The sequence below is a fragment of the Polyodon spathula genome, chromosome 20, assembly GCF_017654505.1.
Source record: "Polyodon spathula isolate WHYD16114869_AA chromosome 20, ASM1765450v1, whole genome shotgun sequence".
Classification (NCBI taxonomy): Eukaryota; Metazoa; Chordata; class Actinopteri; order Acipenseriformes; family Polyodontidae; genus Polyodon; species Polyodon spathula.
The window spans coordinates 3,571,150-3,595,307 of NC_054553.1; the positions used below are offsets into that span (position 1 = coordinate 3,571,150).

At 45.9% G+C, this 24,158-nt stretch overlaps 1 protein-coding gene across 1 annotated transcript in view; it reads right to left on the minus strand.

Annotated features, from left to right (window-relative positions):
• The window catches only part of LOC121295366 (glypican-3-like), a 58,824-nt gene that overhangs the window by 18,476 nt on the left and 16,190 nt on the right, over nt 1-24,158 (minus strand). Inside the window, exons 3-6 of the mRNA XM_041219886.1 lie at nt 16,485-17,182; nt 12,251-12,384; nt 11,775-11,900; nt 8,188-8,299 (exon numbers count right to left, since the gene is read on the minus strand). Coding sequence (XP_041075820.1) covers nt 8,188-8,299; nt 11,775-11,900; nt 12,251-12,384; nt 16,485-17,182 — 1,070 coding nt within the window. The remainder of the gene's footprint in view (nt 1-8,187; nt 8,300-11,774; nt 11,901-12,250; nt 12,385-16,484; nt 17,183-24,158) is intronic.

Below are 24,158 nucleotides of genomic sequence, written 5' to 3' on the forward strand. Positions count from 1 at the left end.
CTAAACAGGTCTGTACATATATTCTGAGAATTATATTTCCACAGCATTGGTTGATTAAACGATATATGGTCATGTGGATATTGCATGCTTTACTGGCCAGCCCTGCGTTTTGATGCACACATGTTTCTCAAGGGAGCTTCTGTTTGCAAACTATCGCTGGAGGGATTTCTAGGTTTCCGGCTTTTAAATCTTCTTAAAACTTCCCAAGTGCTTCCCAGAACCGTTCCCCCTGATGTCGTCCCGTCCCCTGTCTCCCCATCTAAGGCATCCCATCGGCGACAGTCAGGGAGGAAAGACAAGCCATTCACGAAGTCAGCTTGTAACGATCTGACACACAGGCACACAATCAGAGCATTCAGCCAGGGACTCCCTTCATAAAGGAAAGCATGCAAGTGCCGTGGTCCAGCCACAGTGTCACAGGGACCCCGTCGAGTCTTTGGCAAAGGGAGCAGCTTCTTGTGAGCAACACTTTGGGTGGTTTCCAGTCTGGTTTTGAGTTTACAAAGTTTTTTTTTTTTTTAAATCTGCAACTTTAAAATACTCAAGCAAAGATAGAAGGTAAAGAAGCAGGCAAGCGTTTCGTCTGCAGTGCACACAAAGCTGTTGCTGTGAAAAGTTTGCTTTTTTTATATACAAGACACTGACAGCTCAGTAAGCGAAGGGTTTGACACGTAAAGATGTTGCTTTGCAACAAGCATGGCATCAAAAACAGTTTGCTGTTTCTTTTTTAAATTGTTGGAATGAAATCTTAGTTGATTGTGTGTTGGCAAAAAAAACCTAAAAAAAACAATCCCCTCTGAACACGAATATCTGGCTCAGATTGGAGGTGCTGCAAATACAGGGTTCAGAGCCATTTCTCTTCAGCAGCTTCACTGCATTTCCCCTGATCACTGGGAAGCTGAACGTTTTCTTAGCAGCCCAAGGGAGTTTTTTTTGAGGGCAGGGACTGATTTTGAGCACTGAACAGGCACAGTGACAATATCAACCCTGGAATTTCCAGCTTTTGTTTCTCTAGAAAATTTAGCAGAAATCACGTTCGATAACACTTTGGCGGGTTTCCCAGAGGCTGCATTATTATTTTTTTTTTCATTTTTGTTTTGTTCTGTCTTATTTTTGTTTTGTTGGGTTTCTAATGAATGACTTCAGATGGGTTTGATTGGGAGTGTGACAAACAAACACACAATAATAAACGCTGGATCCAACCAGCAGTACCAGAGGACTGGCTATATTATCGGACCATACTCATTACAGGAGACAGCAATGCAGCTAAACTGTGGCTGAGCTCAGCTCCACTGTAAAAAAGCAGTGTTCTAGCAGGGACGCACAGACCTGGCACACAGAGTAATGCAGAGGCTAGCAGGTTTTAAGAGGTGGGTAAGCTACTTTGTAGAATTCAGATCAGAAGAGAACCGTGCAGAGAAAGCTGAAATACGGAAGAATGCAGTAAACCCTTCTAAATAAGCAGTGGCGTCACTGGCTGTGTGGAGTGCTGCTGGCAGGAGGGAGTCTTTCCAGCCGTGATGAGAAGCAGACCTGCTATCCCAAGAGTCTGCACTGCCTGCCAGGACCAGCGGGGAGCTGAGATTCCAGAGCCAGGGCAGGCTGGAGTCCAGCGGGCCCCTCCCTCATATTATATGTATATATTATGATCATTTGACCCTACATCCCAGCTATTTGCACCCCACCTACCCACTCCTCGACTGTAAAACCAATCTGCAGAATCTTCAGTAGTTTCCTGCGCTTTCTCTCCATGTTTCTGGGCTTAGCAAGTTCATTATCGTGCTTTACAGTCTGTGATAACTCCACTTTGCTATACGATATACTCGGATACACACAGACACACGCACATAGATAACATGCAATCTCTCATCACACACAGACACACGCACATAGATAACATGCAATCTCTCATCACACACAGACACACGCACATAGATAACATACAATCTCTCATCACACAGACACACGCACATAGATAACACGTGATCTCTCATCACACACAGACACACGCACATAGATAACATACAATCTCTCATCACACAGACACACGCACATAGATAACATACAATCTCTCATCACACACAGACACACGCACATAGATAACATGCAATCTCTCATCACACACAGACACACGCACATAGATAACATACAATCTCTCATCACACAGACACACGCACATAGATAACATGTGATCTCTCATCACACACAGACACACGCACATAGATAACATGCAATCTCTCATCACACAGACACACGCACATAGATAACATACAATCTCTCATCACACAGACACACGCACATAGATAACACGCGATCTCTCATCACACACAGACACACGCACATAGATAACATACAATCTCTCATCACACAGACACACGCACATAGATAACATACAATCTCTCATCACACACAGACACACGCACATAGATAACATGCAATCTCTCATCACACACAGACACACGCACATAGATAACACACAATCTCTCATCACACAGACACACGCACATAGATAACACGTGATCTCTCATCACACACAGACACACGCACATAGATAACACTCGATCTCTCATCACACAGACACACGCACATAGATAACATACAATCTCTCATCACACAGACACACGCACATAGATAACACGTGATCTCTCATCACACAGACACACGCACATAGATAACATACAATCTCTCATCACACAGACACACGCACATAGATAACACACGATCTCTCATCACACAGACACATGCACATAGATAACACACGATCTCTCATTACACACAGACACACGCACATAGATAACATGCGACCTCTCATCACACACAGACACACGCACATAGATAACATGCAATCTCTCATCACACAGACACACGCACATAGATAACACGCGACCTCTCATCACACACAGACACACGCACATAGATAACATGCAATCTCTCATCACACAGACACACGCACATAGATAACATGCGATCTCTCATCACACAGACACACACACATAGATAACATATGATCTCTCATCACACACAGACACACACACATAGATAACAAGAGATCTCTCATCACAGACACACGCACATAGATAACACGCAATCTCTCATCACAGACACAAGCACATAGATAACATGCGATCTCTCATCACACAGACACACACACATAGATAACATGCGATCTCTCATCACACACAGACACACGCACATAGATAACATGCGATCTCTCATCACACACAGACACACGCACATAGATAACATGCGATCTCTCATCACACAGACACACGCACATAGATAACATGCGATCTCTCATCACACACAGACACACACACATAGATAACATGCGATCTCTCATCACACAGACACACGCACATAGATAACATGCAATCTCTCATCACACAAGACACACGCACATAGATAACATGCAATCTCTCATCACACAAAGACACACGCACACATAAATAACGACAGGTACCAGAGAGTCTGGTTCCTGTCTGTGTTGGATTCCAGTCTCCAAGTTTTGTGTGTGTCTCTGTATGTCTGTGACTATGTCAGTGCACCACTGTTAAAAGGTTGCATTGTGATGATATCATTTTATGGTCTTCCGTATTGATACGGTTCAAACTAGGTTAGGGTAATAAAATACAATAACAAAAAATGACCTGACAATATTTTTTTAACAGCTTAAGAACACAGTCAATCTAGAACTCAAATGCAATAGGTTTGTAACAGACAGCTCCCCTAGGGGAGGGATGAGGTATGGCAGCTCTGTAACTGGATATGAGGAAGAGCAGGTCATGTGAGTCACTTGGGGCTCTGGCACCAGGGTCAGAGGTCAGTCTGGGTGAAACAAGAGAGTTGTGCCTGCAGGTGCATTGTGACTGGGGGATTTATCAGCACCACAACACTAATAACTGCAAGGGAGTCCAGCAGACAGAGAGCCAGGGGTAATAAACCAGGGACCTCTGGAAGAACTAGAGGTCAGATTACACTCATTTGAAATGAACTGTCAGGATTCTCCCACACACAACATGTGTGTTAAACACAGCTCCAGTAAAATAGTGCTGCCTTGTAATTCCTCGCTTCCATAATTGACTGATTTATGAATTCACAGTAAACTGTACATACCTGTGTGAGGGCCCTTCACTAATTCAGTGTTCTCAATAGATTTTATTTTATATTTAAGTCATACAGTGCGTTAACAAGGAAGCCCTGTCTAACACAGAACATCTTTTTCAAGCCTTTTGTTTTGCAGGGTGTTTCTGCTATCTGTTCAATTCTTCAGTGAAATGTGCAGCATCGGAGCTGCAGTGCCAGGGACCGGGCGTGCAAAGCAGGCAGGAGTTGCTTTTTTCCCACGTCTACAGTTTCAATTAGAATCCCCAAAGCCTGTTTGAATTTGACTCTCTTAACCGGATCAAAAAACGACCTCAACAATAAAACCACAGAAAACCAGCCGGGGCAGGAAACAGGAAACCTGACCTATGACCCACGATAGGGCTCCTATTTCCACCCTGCATGACTGAGGCATGACCCTCCACCCACCTCCCTGAGCCACAGCAGACAGAGAGATAGACCGAGAGAGAGGAGAGAGAGAGACGCTTCTCTGCCATGCTTTTACCAAAACAGCAGTCTGCTTCACTTCAGTTTATTGCTTTCTCGTGTTTACAATACTGTTCATTGTCATGCTGCCCTGCTTGTCTAGGATAAGATGTAGTTTCTGTGTACCGGCAGTGTAATGGCTAACCAGCTAGAAAGCAGTGGCTCAGGAGCTGTGTGAGGCACTGGGGTCATTGTGAGCACGGGCCTGGGGGGGTTGTGGTGAAACTTGTAGGGTCTATTAGGAGTCAGACTAATTAGAAGGAACACGATTCTCAAGTGCTCTGTGTAACCCCTGACCAGCAGGAGATAGGGCAGGGGAGTGAGAGAGAGACAGAGAGAGAGAGGGTGGGAGAAGGGGGATGGGTGAGTGGCAGACAGAGAGGGGAAAAAGGAGATTTGAGTGAAGAGAACAGAGCAAAATGTATGATCAAACACATCTCTCTGTGTATTAGGATTACAAAAACCAGCAGAGTATTTAAAGTACAGGGTGGGTGGTGGAAGAGGTTTGTCAGGGCATTCTGAACACAAGGAGAGCTGCTTTGGGGAAATCCAACCCACATGTGCCCAAATGTTCGCACTTCCTAAAGAGGAGAAGTTCTGCCCGGTGACGGAGCCCCCCTCTGCGATAAAGGGTCAGTTTAGGATTGTTTTTTAGGTCTCAAACTTCATTTTTTTCAATTCCAACACCCCCTGCCCTGATCTGGAGAGGGGGTGTTGGAATTGAAAAAAATAAATAATGAAATCTCCAGAGGGGCCCGAAACTAAAAATCGATTTTTGGGAAACGATTTCAAATTTGTGTCAGTAATTGGGAGGCAATTATACGGGACCTAGCGGCAGATTTGCATCCCGCACGCCTGCAGATTAACCTCGGGTGGAAGAGCTTTCATGAACCCTGCTTGCTCTGACAGAGTGAGAACCAGCGCAACTAGATATATAGATAGATAGAGAGATAGACAGATAGAGAGATAGTCCTAGTAGAGGCCATGCTGAGAGCTGGCGGTAACACTGAACAGCTTGGTTCTGTTTTTTTTGTTTTGCGTTTTTCTTTGAATTCCATTACCTGACGTTGTGAAACTTTCCCAGAGCCTGCTATTAATTAGACTGGGAGACAGGCAGGCAGGGAGGGAAGCAGAGAGACACAGAAGGAAAAGAAACAGCATGTGTGAGAGAGAGAGAGAGAGAGAGAGAGAGAGAGAGAGAGAGAGAGAGAGAGAGAGAACAGTATGGACAGTGAGAGGAGGGAGAGAAGAATGTAGAGAGACAGGGAAGAATGGAATGAGAGAGATAGGGTGAGAGAAGGAGAGAAAGCCAAGGATAGAAAGGGAGGGGAACACAGAAAGCAGTGGAGAGATAGAGGGAGGGCAGAAAGTAGAGAGGGAGAGAAGAAATGGGAGAAAGAAAGAGAGAGAGAGAGGGGTATGAGCGCTGGCTTCAATCAACACACAGCTCGGCAGCACTCTGCGTCCTGGGTAAACTGTGGCGCCCCCTGGCTATCAGAGTGTGCACTGCAGCCTGGTATCTACCTCTCCCCACAGTGTGCGTGCTCACGCTCAGACAGACAGGTGAATGTCGTTCATGTTCATATTTAATAACTCTTACTGCATGGTTACAGTGACTGGGGATGTCAGCGTTTCTCCGTGTGGACAGACCCTTTGCGGCACACAATGGGACCATTTCATTAAACGAGAGGCCCTGTCCCCGCGCTGGGGTGGGGTTAGTGGGCAGTGAAGATTTACAAAGCTGTATGGCTGTGGCCTCCATTACCCACATAATTGCATTTCACTTGCAAATGTCATTCTCATTAATCGTGGCTCCCCACTGCTGCAGGGGTATAACGAGGCTACACTGGATGTGAACCACATGCATGTGGCCACACACTTCCTGCTCCTCTTTTTACTGCTTCTACCATGTTGGGCTGTGCTTCACCATGCTGGGGCTCCCATACGCTTTCATCATCTGCTTCTACCATGTTCACTTTGAATGTGCTTGCCCATGATTTCAACCTGCTTTCCTATTCTTTATTAATATATGTGCTTAGCTTTGCTTCTACACTGTTCCAATGTGCTGTACCCTGCTTCCCTGAGCTGTACCCTGCTTCCCTGAGCTGTACCCTGCTCCACTGTGCTGTACCCTGCTTCCCTGAGCTGTACCCTGCTTCCCTGAGCTGTACCCTGCTCCACTGTGCTGTACCCTGCTTCCCTGTGCTGTACCATGCTTCCCTGTGCTGTACCCTTCTCTCCTGTGCTGTATCCTGCTCCCCTGTGCTGTACCCTGCTCTCCTGTGCTCTACCATGCTTCCCTGGGCTTTAACATGTTTTCAATAAACTTTCCCAAACTGTTCTTTTACCAGGCAGTACTTTATAAAAAGTATTTATACAGTAAAAGTAAAAAGAATGACTGACCAGCTGTGGTCCTGCTGTTGGGTGAAGCTCCGAGTCTGGGAGAGGCACGTTAGGATCAAACAGCTCATTCATTCCAGCTGTTTTTTCACCTGTTCTCAGTGCAGCAAGGCTCCCTGGCGCAGGGGCCGGCCCATCTTCAGCTGCAGACACCCAAGAGCAGGGAGTTTCTCTATTGAAAACCAGCAAACCACCAGTGCTGCTCGCTGCTAGCACCACACAGCCGGCACAACGTTCCTTGTTTCAGACAGGGTCCTTTTCTTTGGTTGAGCTGGGGAGAGCTGAATACCCTCACTGTGTCTTTAACACAAAGACCTGAGCTCCCCTGGGACCCTCACACAAGCCAGTTGCACCAGCTATAACATTACCTTGTGGCATTGGTCAAAGACAATATTGTGAAAGCCAGCCCGGGTAAGCTGATATTTAATAGACTTGAAAGGATGTCATCCATCCTGCAGCGTTCAACAGAAATGCCTCTCGGCCACTCAGCTCTAAACTGATAGCACGCCATTATAGCGCTGCTCACCTTGTGCTTACAATACAGCACGCAGCACGCTCTTAAAGCGACGGGACAGCATAAAAAAAGTCTCTCTTGTTTATTGAATCTTTAACTAAAAGGTGACAAAGATAGAAGAGAGAAGCATGGTTAAAGCATAGATATCTGATGATGCTGGTAAAACCCTGATAAAGCAAGACAAGACACAGCAAACCACCTTTAAGAGATAAACAGATCACTGCTGCAGATTTGTCACAATTCCAGTGCATCTTATCCAGTGTACAGATTCCATGCCGTGCGCAGAACACACTGCTGGTAAAGTCAAGATCTGTAACTGAACTGGGAGTGAGGTTAATGTGCACTCAAGAAGGCAGACAGATGAAACACTGTATCTACTGATCTAAAATAAAAATAAATATTTCTCCTTCAGATTCGATAATCTCATTTTGGGTTCAACGAGGCATGTTTATCACCCCATCATATTGGGCCATGTGTTTGAGGTGTGCAGCTATGTGTCATGTGAGATAATAGATTGATTTATATAGCGCCTTTCATACCCCAGTGAGTCCCCACGTGGTGCGAGAGGGTATTCACCTGGGCTCCTTGCTTGTTATTGCCCTGACTGAGCAGAGGCAGTGTAGTCATGCTGGCATGGTATCAGAGTGATCGCCGCACACCTTGCTAGGTATGCAGCAGGGCTGTACCTGATTAATGTGCTTCAGTTTGTCGATGATCTGGTTGATAACTGGCTCCAGTGCCTTGGGCTTGGTGTCTGGGCTGTGCGGCTGCACTTTCTTCATTGTCGGAGGAGGGTATCTGCAGGGCAGACAGCAGACAGGGGTTACAACAATACAAATCAAGTATAAAACAAAGTAGCCTGTTCTGCTCTGCTCTAAACAGAGGACATAGCCGCATCTCAATACCACCACTGCAGAGATCATTAGACTAGGACCCTGCTGACTGGTGAATCTGTGAGCTTTTATTTAGACCCACTGCGGTTTAGATCAATTCTGAGTCAAACCTGCTGTTCAAGACCACCTAAACAGAAAGGCCATCTGCCCACACACCCGTGTCAGTGTGTATCTGTATCACCCATATTAGATGTCCTGTCTGTCGAGACCACCGATCAACAAAGACTGCTTCTTTAAGAGGGTGGAATGCTGGACTGGAAGCTGAGCGCACCTTGGAATGGGTTTGGAATGTCAGAGTTATCTGAGCTCTATCTTTGTCGTCTTCTTCCTCTTCTTCTCCTTGTTCCGATTCACTTTCTGTATCATTTTGTATTTCAGTCAGACCTGGACACTGCATGTCAGCGGGTCCAATCCCGGTCCTGGAGGGCCACTCCACTCCAGGTTTAACAGGTAAAATGAGAAAATGAACGACTTCAGTGTCTGGGTGGAGGTTTGATTGGTTCAATTAAACAATTTAGAACAGGGTTGGAACAAAGACCAGGACTGGAAGGGCCAGGTCTGGACACCCCTGCTGTATGTGACCTGTTCAGAGAAAAGCCCAGTAAAAGCAGTAGGCAGAGCTTCACTTGTCCTGCACTCCTCCTGGTCTACAGAACTCCCACGCACTGCTTATGCAGTGTGGTTGAGATCTGCTCTGAACTGCAATACCCCTGAGCATGTGCCCTCAACTGGTTATCTAACTGACGCTGCGGGAGGGGGGGTACCATAGGCCAGCTTGCTGTCACCTGATCATTTTAGTTACATGTAACCCCTAGGAGGGCTGTTTTAGAGGAATCAGAATCTCTTCCCCTGCTCTGACTGGCTTTTCTCAACTGGTCTTTCACTTCAAACACCTTCCATGATTTCCTGTCGCTTCCTTGACAACTTCCTGAATCACTGCTGCTAACATAATTACCAAACAGAAAGCCACATGTGGCTCTGTGCAAGAAACACGCTGCGCTTGATTATTTATTAACTTGAACCCTTTAACTATGGGACGCTCACAGGGGGGTATTATAGTACCTCTAGCCTGCCCCAAGTTTATTAATGGCACCTTCAGTAGCCTTCAATACTTCAGCACTGAAAGATATATTTTTTAATGCTTTTTATTACGATTGGTGTTGACATGCTAAAAAAACCCCACCTGTGTTTAAACGGTTAAGACACTGAATCCCTGTGATCTCACACATGATCCTCATCATCAATGCAGGCTCAGGCTGCTCTCACAATGCCAGCAGCGCCACCCAGTGGATTCCATGGGAAATGTTCCTTTAACTTCTGTCTGGGTGTAATCACAGACAGGATGTGCGATTAAGGGTACGTGTCAGTCTTGAGAATCAGCATTTCCTCAGGTGAAAGTGCACAGCTTTGCTGTTTTCACAGAGCACACTAAATAAAGGAATGCCTTTCAGCGCTTTGCTCTCAGAAGATGAGGCTGCTCAGTGAAAGAGAAGGTTGAAAACCTCTGGATAGAGGGCAAGGAAGAGGTGGAGGGATGCTAACTAAGCAATGACAGAGACGTGTCTGATTTAAACAGCTCTGACGAGGCTCCCACAGGAACGCTTGTCCAGCTGGATGTTCAGTGTACCGATGCCTCTGGAGTCTCTGATTGCTTTCACTTGTGTCTTTTTGAATTATATATATATAATTCTGCAATCAACATAAAAAGGGAAGATCAAAGCCTGAGTACCTGTACTGCCCGCTTTGACTTTAACATGACAAAGACACCAGCTGTGCCAGCTTTGTTATTCAAAGCGTAATTTCCACAATCAGCTTTATGCTGGCTTTTTTCTTTTTTTCTCTTCCTGAACTTTATGAACGGAGCTCAGGTGCCAGAGCTTTGTTTGGAAGTGGTCTACGGGCACAGTTAGAAACTCACACCAGCGTGGCACCCAGTCCTGGGTTTCAGAACTGGAATCGTTCAAATAGAGTTCTGAAACCCAGGACTTGCTGTAAGACTTGCTGTGGGTTTCTGATCTTGCAAATAGTTTTGAATTGAGTTGTGTACAACTGTTAAGCTAAGATGAGACCAGCAGACTTGATGCCAGTGCACTCTATACTGCTCAACCAAGCTCCCCCCACCCCCATATCGGTTATTATCAAAGGCGATTTGTCTTTCATTGCCAACATGCATCTTAAAATAGCAGCCGATGAGAGAAGCCAGCATGCATGTCTCAGAGAGAGCGAGGGAGAGAATGCAAGAGGGGGGGAGACAGAAAGAAAGAAAGGAGTGGTGTGAGAGAAAAAGAGGGAGTGAAAGATAAGAAGGTAGAAAGAGAGCGAAAAGGAGAATGGGACAGAGAGGGAGGGAGGAAGAAAAAGAAGGATAGGGGCGAAAGAGGAAACGAGACAAAGAAAGAGAGGAAGACAAGCAAACGACAGCAGAGTGATTCAATCCAATCCCTTTCATCCGTTACTCAAACACCTGCCCCTAGCAAAAACACTCACACAACAGTACATCAGAGTGATGGAAAGGATTCACACTGCGTGCAAGGTGAAGCTGGGCAGGGCAGGCTGGCCCCTGGGCTGATTCCCAGCACTCTGTTAACTGTGATTCCAAACCAGTATGACTGACATTGAGAGGTATTGAGAGGGGTGCGCTCCTGCTGCTCAGGGTCACAGCGTTAATGAACCCCCCACAGGCGCCCAGTCACTACCGTCATCTACTTCATCACTGCTCTTCATTAAACAGATATTTCACCTTGCAGCGCAGCACTGCACCTCTTAGATTACCCACAGAATTTACTGAACGTGGAAGAACAGGGAATTGGGAGCTTGAAAGTATCTGGATATATTATTATTATTATTATTATTATTATTATTATTATTATGTGATTTGCCATGCTTGCATATATGGCTCATTGAACTCTGCCAGACCTCTTCTGAAGTATCCTAATAAAGGTTTTGACTGGGGTTGAAAAGTCTGCTAATTGGTGTTTTTATACATGCAACATTTCTCATGATCTGGAAGCGTATGAAGCAGCGTGCAGCTGCTGTTATTTAGTCAGCTTTTCAATAAACTAAACCGGTAACACTTGAAAATAATAAATCCTGACTGAATCCCACAGGAATGGCAGCTGAATATGTTGTGATCCAGTGTTCTGATTCATTTTGGATTCCGCCCTGTTATCATGTGGATTGAATTACCCGTGTTCATGCCATGCTCCTTTGTAAGAGAGGCTGTTTCTCCCGTGTACTGTACAAGGCCTGCATGATGCATGAATGAACACTTCTCCCAATCCCCTGAATGCAAGCCTTGTGCATGGGCAGCTCTGCTCCTGCATTTAACTCAATGGAAGATTCCCCTCAACGCTGCAGCAGCAGCAGGCTGGCTCTCTCACCTCTCCGCGATGTCCTGACCGTTCCAGCAGAGGGAGTCGTTGAGCATGGCAGACTCGCGGCTGCACAGCGCCTCCGGCAGGCTGCTGTAGAAATGAGTGAACCCTTGCAGGGTGTCGATGAACTCCCTTGGGGTACACAAACAACCTGGGTTAGGAGTCACAACGTTACCATGTTTTAATTTGCTGGCATGTCTAAAACAGTCTGTGTAAACTCTATGGGATGGAGAAGCTTTCCTGTTAAAACTTAGATACATAGATAGGAAACTTAACATGTTACACATGTGCATGCATGACAGAAGTGGTCATATTTGCACTTAGCATGCATTTCAGTGATTGTGAGGCTGGAGCACCACATGCTAACAGCATGTATTTGACAGTCAATGTGCTGTAAGTTCTTTTATTAAGATTTTAGACTCAATACCCTGACCCACGGGAGCTCTGCCCCCTGGTGGTCGTGTGGTGGAAGTGCAGCGTACCTTCTGCGTCCAGCCAGTGTTTCGTGAGGGTCGACGGGGGGGCTCTTGAGCCCACGCTGGTGAGCAGGTCCATCCTCGGGGGAGTGGACAGAGTGAGCTAGCCGCTGTGGGGAGTGACCACACATACCGCTGACCTGCGGGGGACAGGGAGAGAAGTACATAGTAAATAGCCAAGAAGTAAAATAAAAAGACACAAACACCCGTTCTCTTCTTAAAACTAAGGGGGAATAAAGACTTCTGACTCGAGAGCTTGGCTTTTTACACTTTGTTTTCCCCAAAGTCCCATACAGCAAGAGGAGGAATAAGGACCTTCCCTCTGAAGCGTAGTGCCATTGTGCACAACGCCTCATAAACCTCTATCAGTAAGAGACAAACACACACGCTCTCTCCAGGTGTAATTAAAATGCAAATGCATGTTAATGTTTTGCTTGTGTTTAACGATTTGCCACTTTAATTTCTCCAGGGATTTATTACAGGCTTGAATCTGCCACAGCACTAACAACTAATTGTATTGCTCTCCTAATTGAATGCTGGAACATCCTCCCCACTGAATAATGATTCATGATAAGAAAGCAAGCTGGCTGAGCTCGGCATGTTCATTAGGGGTTGGGGCTGCTGCAGGGCTCAGTGCTGTTAGGAAATCTGGTGCTGCAGGACAGAGTGCAGGTTCAAGGTTATACAACAAGTGGATTAGTGGATTTCATTGTCTAAATGACTCTGCCTCTCTCCCAGTCTATAAACTGTAACCACTGGGCCACACTGCCTCCATCCCAGTCCACAAGCCCACACAGACACTGCTTTAAAGACACTATGACTAAAACAGTCCATCAGACTCCATTTATTGCTGTTAGTCAGGCTATCAGCGGTATTATGACAGGAATAAAAGTTTACATTGTTGCACTTTTCAGGATACGGGAGATAAATTTCCACGGCAACAGTTTTAATACGTTCATTCTAGAATCCTGAGAGGAAAGCCCAGTCAGTCACTGTAATTATCACTGATGCATTGTCAAACCAGAGAGAGAGAGAGAGAGAGAGAGAGAGAGAGAGAGAGAGAGAGAGAGAGAGAGAGAGATAGAGAGACCAGATAACCATTGCCAGCTTCAAAACAAAGATTCAAAAACCAGCGCCGAAACTGAGCGCTGAAACTGAGGTTAATGGAAACCGGAGGGGGAGGGTAATTCAGTCAATTAAGGGGTTAATTCTATCTACACCATGATAAGCCACAAATGTTTTTTAATTCTCTCTCTCTCTCTCTCTCTCTCTCATTTTTGTTTCATCCGTTGCAACTATTGGCAGAAATGTTGATCAATAATAATTCCAAGAACCAGGTACTTTAATATCTCTGTTTTTATTTGGTTTTGTTGTTTTTGCATGGCAGGCAGCTGCAGTACCGCTGTGATGCACATATGTGGCGCTGTTGTGCTTGTTTTACATCAGTGCTGCTTCCCCCTGCCAATCAGCTGACAGAGCAAGCAGGCAGAATGGTGGTGGGAGACCAAGACAAGAGGCTCGCTGTCATCAGGGTTCCTTGGAACGCAGAGGATGCTGAAGTTCTGTTGATAATTCATGAAGCCCTGAGTGAGATCGGTCCTGTCCCTATTACTTTATGAAGCCCTGAGTGACCTTGGTCCTGTGCTGTGTTTTGGTAATTTTTTTTTTTTTTTTAATACATATGAACAGATATATGGTGCAAAGTTACTTATGTTTTGACACATCAGTTTATTAGAACTGCCTTTTTGAGAACTAGCTAAATCATGATCTGTTCTGAGCCGACTGGAGTCCTTCCAGCGTTGTGTCCAACCTGTAATGAATCTGCCTCGGCTGTGTCTGTATTCCCTAATTTAATGAGTGACTATACACGTGGCGCCTGATCAGTAACGCTTCTCAACAAGGTCTGGGCAAGGGCAAGCACAGTCTCTTCCCACTACCTGGCTGTGTTTACCCAGCAGATCCTATCTGATCTCCCCTCGTGTTCCTGGTCACCTGTGAGGCTCTGCTCTCCAGGGACCAGCTGGTAACGCAGGCTGGACTGTTCCCACTTTGAAATCGAGACTAAAGACTTCCGAACAGGCCTTTCTCTGTGGCACTCTCAGCCCTGTCTGGAAAGACAGTCTTCTAAAGGGTCTGAGGATTTGGAATGGCGACGTGACGCCACAAACACGAGCATTATCTACTTTGTTAAAGGCCCAATATGCTATAAATTGGAAGCAGATCAGCTTGAGAAGAGAATTGATGTCATGAGACAGGCGTGCAGCTGCACGTGTCCTTCAGCCATCGAAAATGAGTGGAACAATGAGCAGAGATTTGATCTGACAAGGTCAAAACACAAAGTGAAAGAAGAACCGCTAAAATCACGTACAACGAGAGGAGGGAAAGTACAGTGGAACTGGTATTGAAGGAAATTAAAGTTTTGTAGAATCAGGTTCAAAGTCCAGCTCTTGAGGGAAGGCACAGGAGCTGGGAGATTTCAGCCCCTCATCTAGTAATGACTAACTCTAATTTCAAATCTAATTCTGTATCAGTGAGGCTCTCTGTGGCTGAGGGAGACAGCTGACCTTTAACCCTGAGGACAAGAGGATGTAATTAAGTTCCTCTCTCAGGTTTAGATGGTACGCAGAGCTATGGTGCCTCAAGGAAACGCTGACACAGAGCTCTGCGGGTTCCTGTGCGGGGGAGACTGGCTATAAAACCGCTGCTACGGGCCCCCAGGGAGGTTTCAAATCTCATTAACCAACTGGCCGACTGCAGCGTGCGGAGAAAGGAGAGATTGTAATAATTCCTTACAAATTGATTTCATCTGCAGACAATGTCTCTCTCTCTCTCTCTCTCTTGTGGTTGCTTGTTGCAATACTCATGTATTATTGGAATTGCGGATGAAGCAAGATACAGAACTGGGTACCCCAGGGCCTTCATTATCAACAAAATAAGAAAGATAAATATCCTTTTTACCAGAACCACAAAGAACTGTAACTTTTTCTTTTGATTTCCTTTGAGTTTCGGGAGTCGTGTCTATTGCCCTGAACGCAGATATACAGAACTTCCTACCGCATCTCAAACTTTTACCCCCAAGGGTTTGGGTACAGAACCTGGTTGAGTGCCGATCTGCAGAGCTCCGAGTGTGGATACAGAAGAGACTGGGATGCTAGCACAGAACACACTGACACACAGAGTTCCGCTGCTCTGTCTCCTGGTTCAGACTGCCGGACTCCCTCCCATGTGTACGTGTGTTCAAGTCTTCTCCTCTGTTCTGCGCAATAGCTGTTAAAAATAGAGCTTCATAAATCATGCAGCTTCCCAGTACGGATGCAGGGGGCAGAGGGAAAGAGAGAGAGAGAGATAGAGAGGCATAAGACCTGTTACTGTCAGAGATTGTGTGCTGAACTGAGCTGGTCACAAAAAGGCCACTAAGCATTACTATATAAAAGCTGCATCTCCCTGTTGGGTGTTATTCCCGGTCATGACACTCGCTCAGTCATTCACATTCACAAACTGGTGTAAGGACAATTCCACTCCAAAGCAAAGCTGCTGAAGTAATGAAACAGAGCATGTGAATAACTGAGATGTTAAGTACTCTAGCAGCATGCTGTATGTAATCTTGGGAGAAAAGGGATTTCATGTCAAAAGTTCAGACTTTAAAAAATAAATTAATAGTTAATTAAAATAAAAATAATTTTGCAAGTGTGTTTTTAAGCCAGCAGGCTGATCAGGACTGGGCTGCATTGCTGCCGTGTGAGAGAAAGTCGTGTTCTGGTGCCCTTTTAACCACGCTCTATTGCATGTAGGAACATGGCTAGGATTTGGAAGAGCGATGACCCTGGTACAGAGTTCACTCTGAAGGTATATCACAGGCTCTCCCAGCTGCATAAACTAATACCCGGTGTCTGAAATCACAATTCAGTGAGGAGAATACCGACCAGCCATAGTGTAAGAGGGGGTCTCCCAGAAAAATGTGATACCCTACAATTTCAGGATTTACCTGAGTCGATACATTTTACCAACAAAAACAATTTTCGGGACATTTTTTTTTTTTTTATGTGGTGGAAAAACTTCCTGGGAAATTGTATTGGTAATAGGATGCAAGGACAGCTTACCTAAAATAAATGAAATTGTGGGTTATCAGGTTTTTCCAGGACACCCCGCAGTACAGGCCCCACCCTCTATAGAGACCTGATGCAAGAACCCCTGCAGCGATATAGGAAAGGCCGAAGCGCCCTCTGGTGGGTGGACTCACCAGGGTGGCCAGATGCAGCCGGTTCCTGTGTGCGTGCAGCACGGCATCCCTGACGAGGGTGTGGAGTTTGAGCAGCACGTTCTCCAGGTCGTACCCCCCATGCATGCCTCCCGCCAGCCCCGCCAGCCCCTCGATGTAGCCCTGCCAGTGGGGCTGCACCTCGGACACCTGCAGCAGGCAGCCCTGCATCACAGCCTGGCAGAACCCCAGGCAGGGCCTGGCCTCCAGCAGGCCCCGGCAGTGCGGGCAGTACCAGAGCCGCAGCAGGGTGCGGCCACAGTCCTTGCCAAAGCGCAGGTGGTCCGTCGTGTTGACCACCTCGATGCCCAGGTTCAGCGCCTGCAAGAAGACGCGGGCCGCCAGCAGGGAGCGGGAGATGCGCGTTATGATGAGCTTGGGAAGGGGTCCGAAGGCCCCTGTGTCCCTCCGCGCGGCCCTCAGGCACTCCTCCGAGGGCTGGTCCCTGGAGCCCCCCGCGGCCCCGCTGAGCAGGCGCCGGTACACCGCGGGGAAGAGGCTGTCGAAGAAGGAGTTGACCATGTCGTCCACGCTGGTGTCCAAGCCCAGGATGTAGAGGGACACGTGCTTGAAGAGCTGCGTCACCGGGCCCCACGCCTCGCCCTCCAGCCCCGCCCACGGCCCCCGGAACAGCAGCGCCGTGTAGTTGAGGGCGTGCCAGACCACCACGTCAAACGCCTCTGGAGAAACAACAGGGAGAGACACGGTTACAGCAGGGAGCGCCGTCAAAGGGGCAAGGCAGGTTAATGACCATGGAGTTCTCCTGTTCTCTCCAGTGAGACAGGAAGGAAACCCTGCAGAAAGATTATATTATAATATAATATATTATACAATGCTGCAAGTTTATGGTGCACTCATTCAGGTAACAAGTGTTGACATAATATTTTCGTTTTGTTTTTAGACACTCTGTATAAAGAGCTTCTTCAGGTCTTTGACAGCTCTGAGCACAGTGCAGAATTTGTATCATTTTTTTCATTAAACAGCGTACAATTTTAAGAATGTAAAACAAGCAAGCAGAATGTACTTCTTCTTAGATTAAACTCCAGATTAGTTTTAAAAGTCTAAAAATGACTTTCTGTATGCCAGCATTCAGCATCCCCAGGGGTGTGGTTTATTTTCTGCTAAGCAGCCGCCATGCTATTAGAAAGCTTTTAATACTGCAGGTCAAGAGCAGGGCACATCTGGAGCTTTTGAATCCTGACCTGCCCTCTTCACTCCACGCACACGCACAGATACACACACACACGCACGCACACACACGCACGCACACACACGCACATGCACTCTCCCATTTATTTCGGATCAGGTGCAAAGACACATTTAAATAATGCAACAACTGGAGAACACTTAAAAACTCTGAGTGTTTGCCTTATTTGCAGCCGTTCCAGAATACGGCTCAGGATTGTGTGGAGATTCTTCACTTCCCCTCTTCAGGTTGTGTTGAAATTCTCTAGGGGCGTGCAAGTCAATGTAACAGTAATAGGAAAATGTGAAACTGGAGCAAACACAGAGCGGGAGATTATCATGTACGGAGTCAGGTACAGACCCTTCATTCCTCTTTATCTCAAATGCATTTTGATGCTGCAGTTATTTTACTATGAAATGTTTGTGCTACACTCTGATCTGGCTGCACAATGTGAACACTGTCTCAGCTTTTTAAAAATTGCTCAGTTCTAAAATGTGTAAATCAAAGCAAGCCTGGATTCTCTCTTACAATAGCATCCTTTCTGATCTCAATAATATAAATAAGCACTGCCCTGTCATTACAGCACGGTGAAAAACAGGACCTATGATTGCCAGGGATGGAAATAAAACTCCTACTGCACAGAGTTTCACCCATTCCAGGTTTTACTAGGAGCTTGATTAGCCACAGTGTATAGATAACAAGCTCAGGTGTATCTTATTAAACTAATAGAAAAACCAGGAATGGATCAAACTGCTATGCACTGGGAGTCTTATTTCCACCCCTGATCTCTAACAGTAAGCAAAGCGACAGCAGGGTCAGGTATCTTCAGTTTATAGAAGTGAAAGTGGGCAGGTCTGTGTCCACTACGTTTTCTAAATGGCTACCATTCACAGCAGGACTACACTTCCCAGAATGCATAGCAGTCCCAGTTAAAAAGCATGCACTGTCCCAGTGAACATGGAGTCATATGGTATCCCTATTCTTGTAGAGTGATCTGGTCAGACCTCACATGGGCAAGCAGGCTCAGTGAGGTCCAGTATACTTCATGGACATGATAAAGATCACAGGTAACCAATGGAGCACAACTAGGATGATCATTGGAGCACAGCCAATTAGATTTTTCCTTGAGCTTTTGCTTCAGGATTATAAAACAAACTTTCACCAGTGATTCTGCTGAACTGAGTTTGGACTGGGTTCCCACCCTCACAAATGGGCTAACGCGGAGCCTAGAGGAGTTTCAGTGAAATCCAGTGAAAGACGCTTTCTCGCTCAAGCAACCTGAACACTGCATTTTAAAAACAGCAATTCAAACAAACCGGGATTACTGAGTTTGCAAAGTCCTCTCTTCAGGGTAGTTTGGGAGCACTCAGTTTCAAACAGTTCGACCAGCAAAGCACTGCTGCACTTTCCGCTCAGCTCAAACCTTTTGTTTAGTTTTAGTTTCTTATTTTTCAATTTGCTGAAGATGCTGTCCTCATTTACTACACTACATGCTAAATAAATGGTCCTCCTGAAGCCTATGCAAAACCTAACATTAGCATTACCCTTCAAACCTCTTTTGGAGAAGCTTGCTGGGTCCCTGATTTGATTTCCAGCTGCGTTCCTGCTGTGCTAGTGTTACACTTCCTCTTTGATTAATAGCATGCAGAACGCAATGAATACCAAATCAGCAAGGGTGTGAGGGGAGGGGGTGGAGGGGCACTTGTAACACACTTTCTCTCTATCACTTTCTCTATAGAATCATTCATCTGTCATCCACATGCATTTTTTCAAGGGCTTTGCACATGTGTGTGTGAGAGAGAGATAGAGTGTGTATTTATTGTCTCTACAGATGAAATCAAACTAAACAAAATATAAACTGGAAGAGCAGATCAATCCCGGGGCACTAAGACTCTGCTCCCCCTGGACAGTTAACTGAGCCTCTGCCCCCCCTGAACAGTTAACTGAGACTCTGCTCCCCCTGGACAGTGGACTGAGACTCTGCACCCCCTGGACAGTTAGATAAGCCCACTACAGTGTATAATAATGTGCAATCCCATTGCAGCTCTGGAAACAGGAGATCTATCACTTCCTTACCATCAGGGACTGAACTGGGACCTGGAGACCGACTCCCACACACACACACACACACACACACACACACACACACACACACACACACACACACACACACACACACGCTGCCCCTGATTTTTTGAAGTACATGAATCCTGACTGTATCTTACTCAAAATGCCTTGCCTAGTCTATTTATTTCACTGTGCCAGTGTGGCTCGGACTCTAGGTTATAGATCAGTTCTGTGTACCGGGTTTCGGATCAGCAAGATGTAAATGAGGCACTTTAACCCTTTCACACATAGCAACCTCATAGTCTTTACACAGAGACCTATGGAAGACACAAATGCGTGATAGCCCGATATGAGGATGCTGTTTTTTCCCCATATAAAGCAATGGAAAAATTGTTCAGTGAAAAAGATATGCGTCAAAACCCTTGCATGGTTGGAAAATTAAAAGCACTGGACTAGAAGACCAGAGACTAGGGCAGGTTGGTGTGTCGCTTGTTAACTACAGAAGCAGCTTCTGGAATTCCAGTGTGGGTAACAAACACCACAGGTATCGCCCCTGTCTGTCTCTCCACCTCTCTCCGTCAGAGAGCTGAGTCAGGCCGTGTTCCTTCACAGCTGCCTTTACACATTCATCTTCAGACTGCTTGAAATTCAATACAGCGGCTTGTTTTCATTGCCAGCCCCATTTCTCAAAAAAAAAGGAAAGAAGAGCAAGCTTGTGTTGCTTCAGTTTCCATCCTGATGTCTAAACACTGAATTGATACAATCAAGACACAGAGCCGTTATAGGCTACTGCAGGCCCCAGTGGTGTCTCATATAATCTACAGCACGCACAGTACATGAGCTTTGATAGAGAGATAGCGTGCAGGACAGGGGAGTGAGCTGTATTGTGCTAGCGCCACAGCACAGGGAGTTATTAGTAGCATCCAGTAGACGCTTATGGAGAACTGCGATAACACAGGCTAAATATCAAATGCCCACTCAAACCAATTGTTTCCGATGAGATTCAATGATTGTAGAAGAGCCATTGCTGGTAGAAATGGGTACTGTACCGTTCTGCTCAGAATAGAGGAATAGCGGGATCAAATCTCAGTGCAACATTCTGCCTCCCAGCTCTGTCCACTGGCGTTACCACAGAGAGTTCAGTTTCACAGCCTGCCCTTCCTGGCGAAAGATGTGTTTCAGTGCTGCTCTGTGGTCGATATGTGCTCTCTGCTTCACCTTCAAATACTGTGAGCATGTAGCGCACTGTATGTCTGTGCACGGACTATTCCCAGACGCTTGAAGAGAAAGGGTTAAGCAAAGATTGCAAGGAGACAGGATCGGGTGGCAGTGAAGTTCAAGAGGAGGGTTAGGTCCATCCTCCCAGACTCCCAGTACTGTCCACTAGGCTACACTGCCTCCCAGTACAGCTCTAAACGCCAGGCTGTAACAGGTAAAGCCAAAGGACTGGAGGGAACGCAGTCTAGAGGCTAGGCGCTGGGAGAGAGGGAGGGAGCGTCGAGGTGAGCAATAAATGGCTCTTGTTCTCGATTCGATATGCCTTGCAGAATTTCAAAATGCATTTATTTTTTGGTCTTGTAAATCGTCAGATGTTGTTGTAAGATAAGCAAAAGGGAGAGAGAGATCTACAAAACAAAATAAAAGATTGAAAAGTGCAGCAGCAGCGAGATAATGGCTTTCAGGAACAATATTTCTAAATGTCAAGTTAATGTTCATGGGATGGCAGGGAGATTAGACGGGGCGAAGACTTGCATCTGCTTTCACAAGTGGAATCACAAGCCTTGCAGGCAAACTCTGCAGGGAGCCCACACTGAGGAAGCAGCACTGTCCCTCTACTCTCTCTCTCTCTCACTCTCACTCTCTCTCTCTCTCTCTCTCCCTCCTGTCTGCAGCTGATAGCTTTTACAGTTCACTGACAAAAAAGACTAGCGGAAGCAGACTCTTGCAACTGCTAAGTATAAGTATATTACAAGAATCAACATAACAAGATGGGGTGTTTTTGAAGTTTCAGAACAAAGGAAAGCAGAGAGAAAGAGAGAGAGGGAGAAAGGAAGAGAGAGTGAGAGAGAGAGACAGAGAGAGAGGGATCTGTATGTCTCCCTTACACTGCTGGGTTTGTTATTTGTAATGAGATTTGATACTTTTACACAGCAGTCAATAACAGTTTTTGATTGCTGGTGTACCCTGGCTTCCTCATTTACCACAAACACAATTAAAGCCAGCCGACTGCGCTGGCACAGTCTGCTTTATTACTGGAGACCTTTCTGTGTTGAAGATCAGAAGATGTTCTAGAGAGAGATGTTTTCAAGGTTATCCTTGAAAGTGAGAGAGAGAGAGAGACACCCACACTGCATCACACACTGCTGTCCATCACAGAAGCACTTGACAGGCCTGTCAGTGATTGACTGGACCAGTGAAAAGCTCCTGACAGGCACAGGTACTGCAGCGCTGTGTAAACTGTGCTTTTAAACCAGCAGAAAGTCTACTTTTTCATAACAGCAGGTATTTCCATGAAAGAGCAGCAGAGGCCCTGTGCTTCAGTGAGCCTTGCTAATGGAATGCTGGCTGGGGTATCGCTGTCAGTTTGTCAACTGGCACAGAGTGACAGGAGAGCTGCCGAGTATAAAGGCTGGGTAATTGACAGGATCACCCCCTGCCTCGGGGAGATCCAGAAGGCACCGCTTTCATGCCTTGCCTGAATTCATCCAATCCAAGTCATAGATATATATTATATATATATATATATATATATATATATATATATATATATATATATATATATATATATATATAGTGTCTCCTGCTCAGCAGGGCACCCCCACAGGTCGGCCAGCTGTTTCAGAGCCCCCCTGTCGACTATCAGCGCTGTCTTTTAAAGACTGTGTTAGTTAAGAAAAGGAGCACAGAGGGAGTTCCTCTCGATGGATATGTGGAAACCGGTTCGTGAATTACGGTACAGCTTTAAACTTGCACAGTATACTTTGCATTTACCTCTCTGTGCTTTACAAAGCCTACTTGTGCTTTGCCATGTTTCCATTTATAAAAATAAAGATTATTATTTAGTGCCTTTCATAGTGGACCACCATCACAAAGCATTTACAAGATACAAGACTAGGATGTGTCATTGTCTCACCCGAATAACAGAGCACAAGAAGGTTAAGTGATTTGCTTAGGGTCACACAGTGAGTCAGTGGCTGAGCTGGGATTTGAAGCAGGAACCTCCTGATTATAAGGCTGTTTCTTTAACCACTGGACCATACAGCCTCCTCAAGCTGTATTACACTTTGCTGTGTTTTTACAATGGGAATAGGTTATAAGGGCAGTTGATAAAAAGTGTATCAGCTTAAAGGCCAGCTTGGTAGATGAAAAGTGCCACCCCCATTGACAGCTTGTTTAACAAAAACTGTAGTTACAGCATCTATCCACCGGTAGGCACTGTGTGCTCAGTTGCAAGCAAAGGAAAATGAACGGCAACATTTGGCAGGATTTCCTGCCCTGGCCCCATTCCTCATTTCAAAGCACAGTAAGCAGGATGCAGTGTCACTCTGTCACTCAGTATATCACCTCCCTGAAAAAAAATGAATTCAGTCTGCAGCAGATTGCAGATCTAAACATCAAACGCTCCAGCCACACAAACTCTCTTCAGTTCTAATATGAATTCCTCATTTGATTTGATTTGCTTCTGTTTTTTTGTCTTATTAAACCCCAGTATGTGTGGCTGTGCAGAGACTTGCCTCCTCCTCTGCCTCTGCCAGCCGGCTGATCAAAGCAGTGGCAGTGTCACCCCCCCTCCCCCTCCCCTCCCCCCCCCCCCCCCACCTCTGAAAATAGTCACCCCCGCCAACACTGCAATCCCAGGTCTATCTATTCAACTCTTCATCTAGCAAACTATCTATCCATGAATCTATCGATCTATTCATCCATTATCCAGCCATCTTTCTATCTAGTTATCCATCGATCTATTTCTCTCTCTACCTATCCATCCACCCTTCTGTCTATCTATCTATCTATCTATCTATCTATCTATCTTTGGCATAACTGCAAACATACAAAACATCTTGAATTTTTTTCCACTACCCACAGTAGATTCTTTGGTAGATGTTTGGTTTAAATCTTATTCAAAGGCTTCAGAACCACAATGTGCAGCTGGACTGTGAGCTTCTAGCTGCATTGCATCTCGTCTGGTGCTGCTGTGTTCAATGCGGTATTAGTACAGAAGTAAGTATTAGCCTTGTTATTATTAACTAGGTTACATCCTAGAACAGCTTTCCCTGGTTTCTTAACTCTGCCTGCCTGGAGGGGAATATTTCAAATGATTTCTTTCAGCAGGACAGTAGAAGCCCCTATTTTGATTGGCGGTGGTAGACGGCCTCCCCTCACCTCTCTGTCGCTGTGTTCCTGAC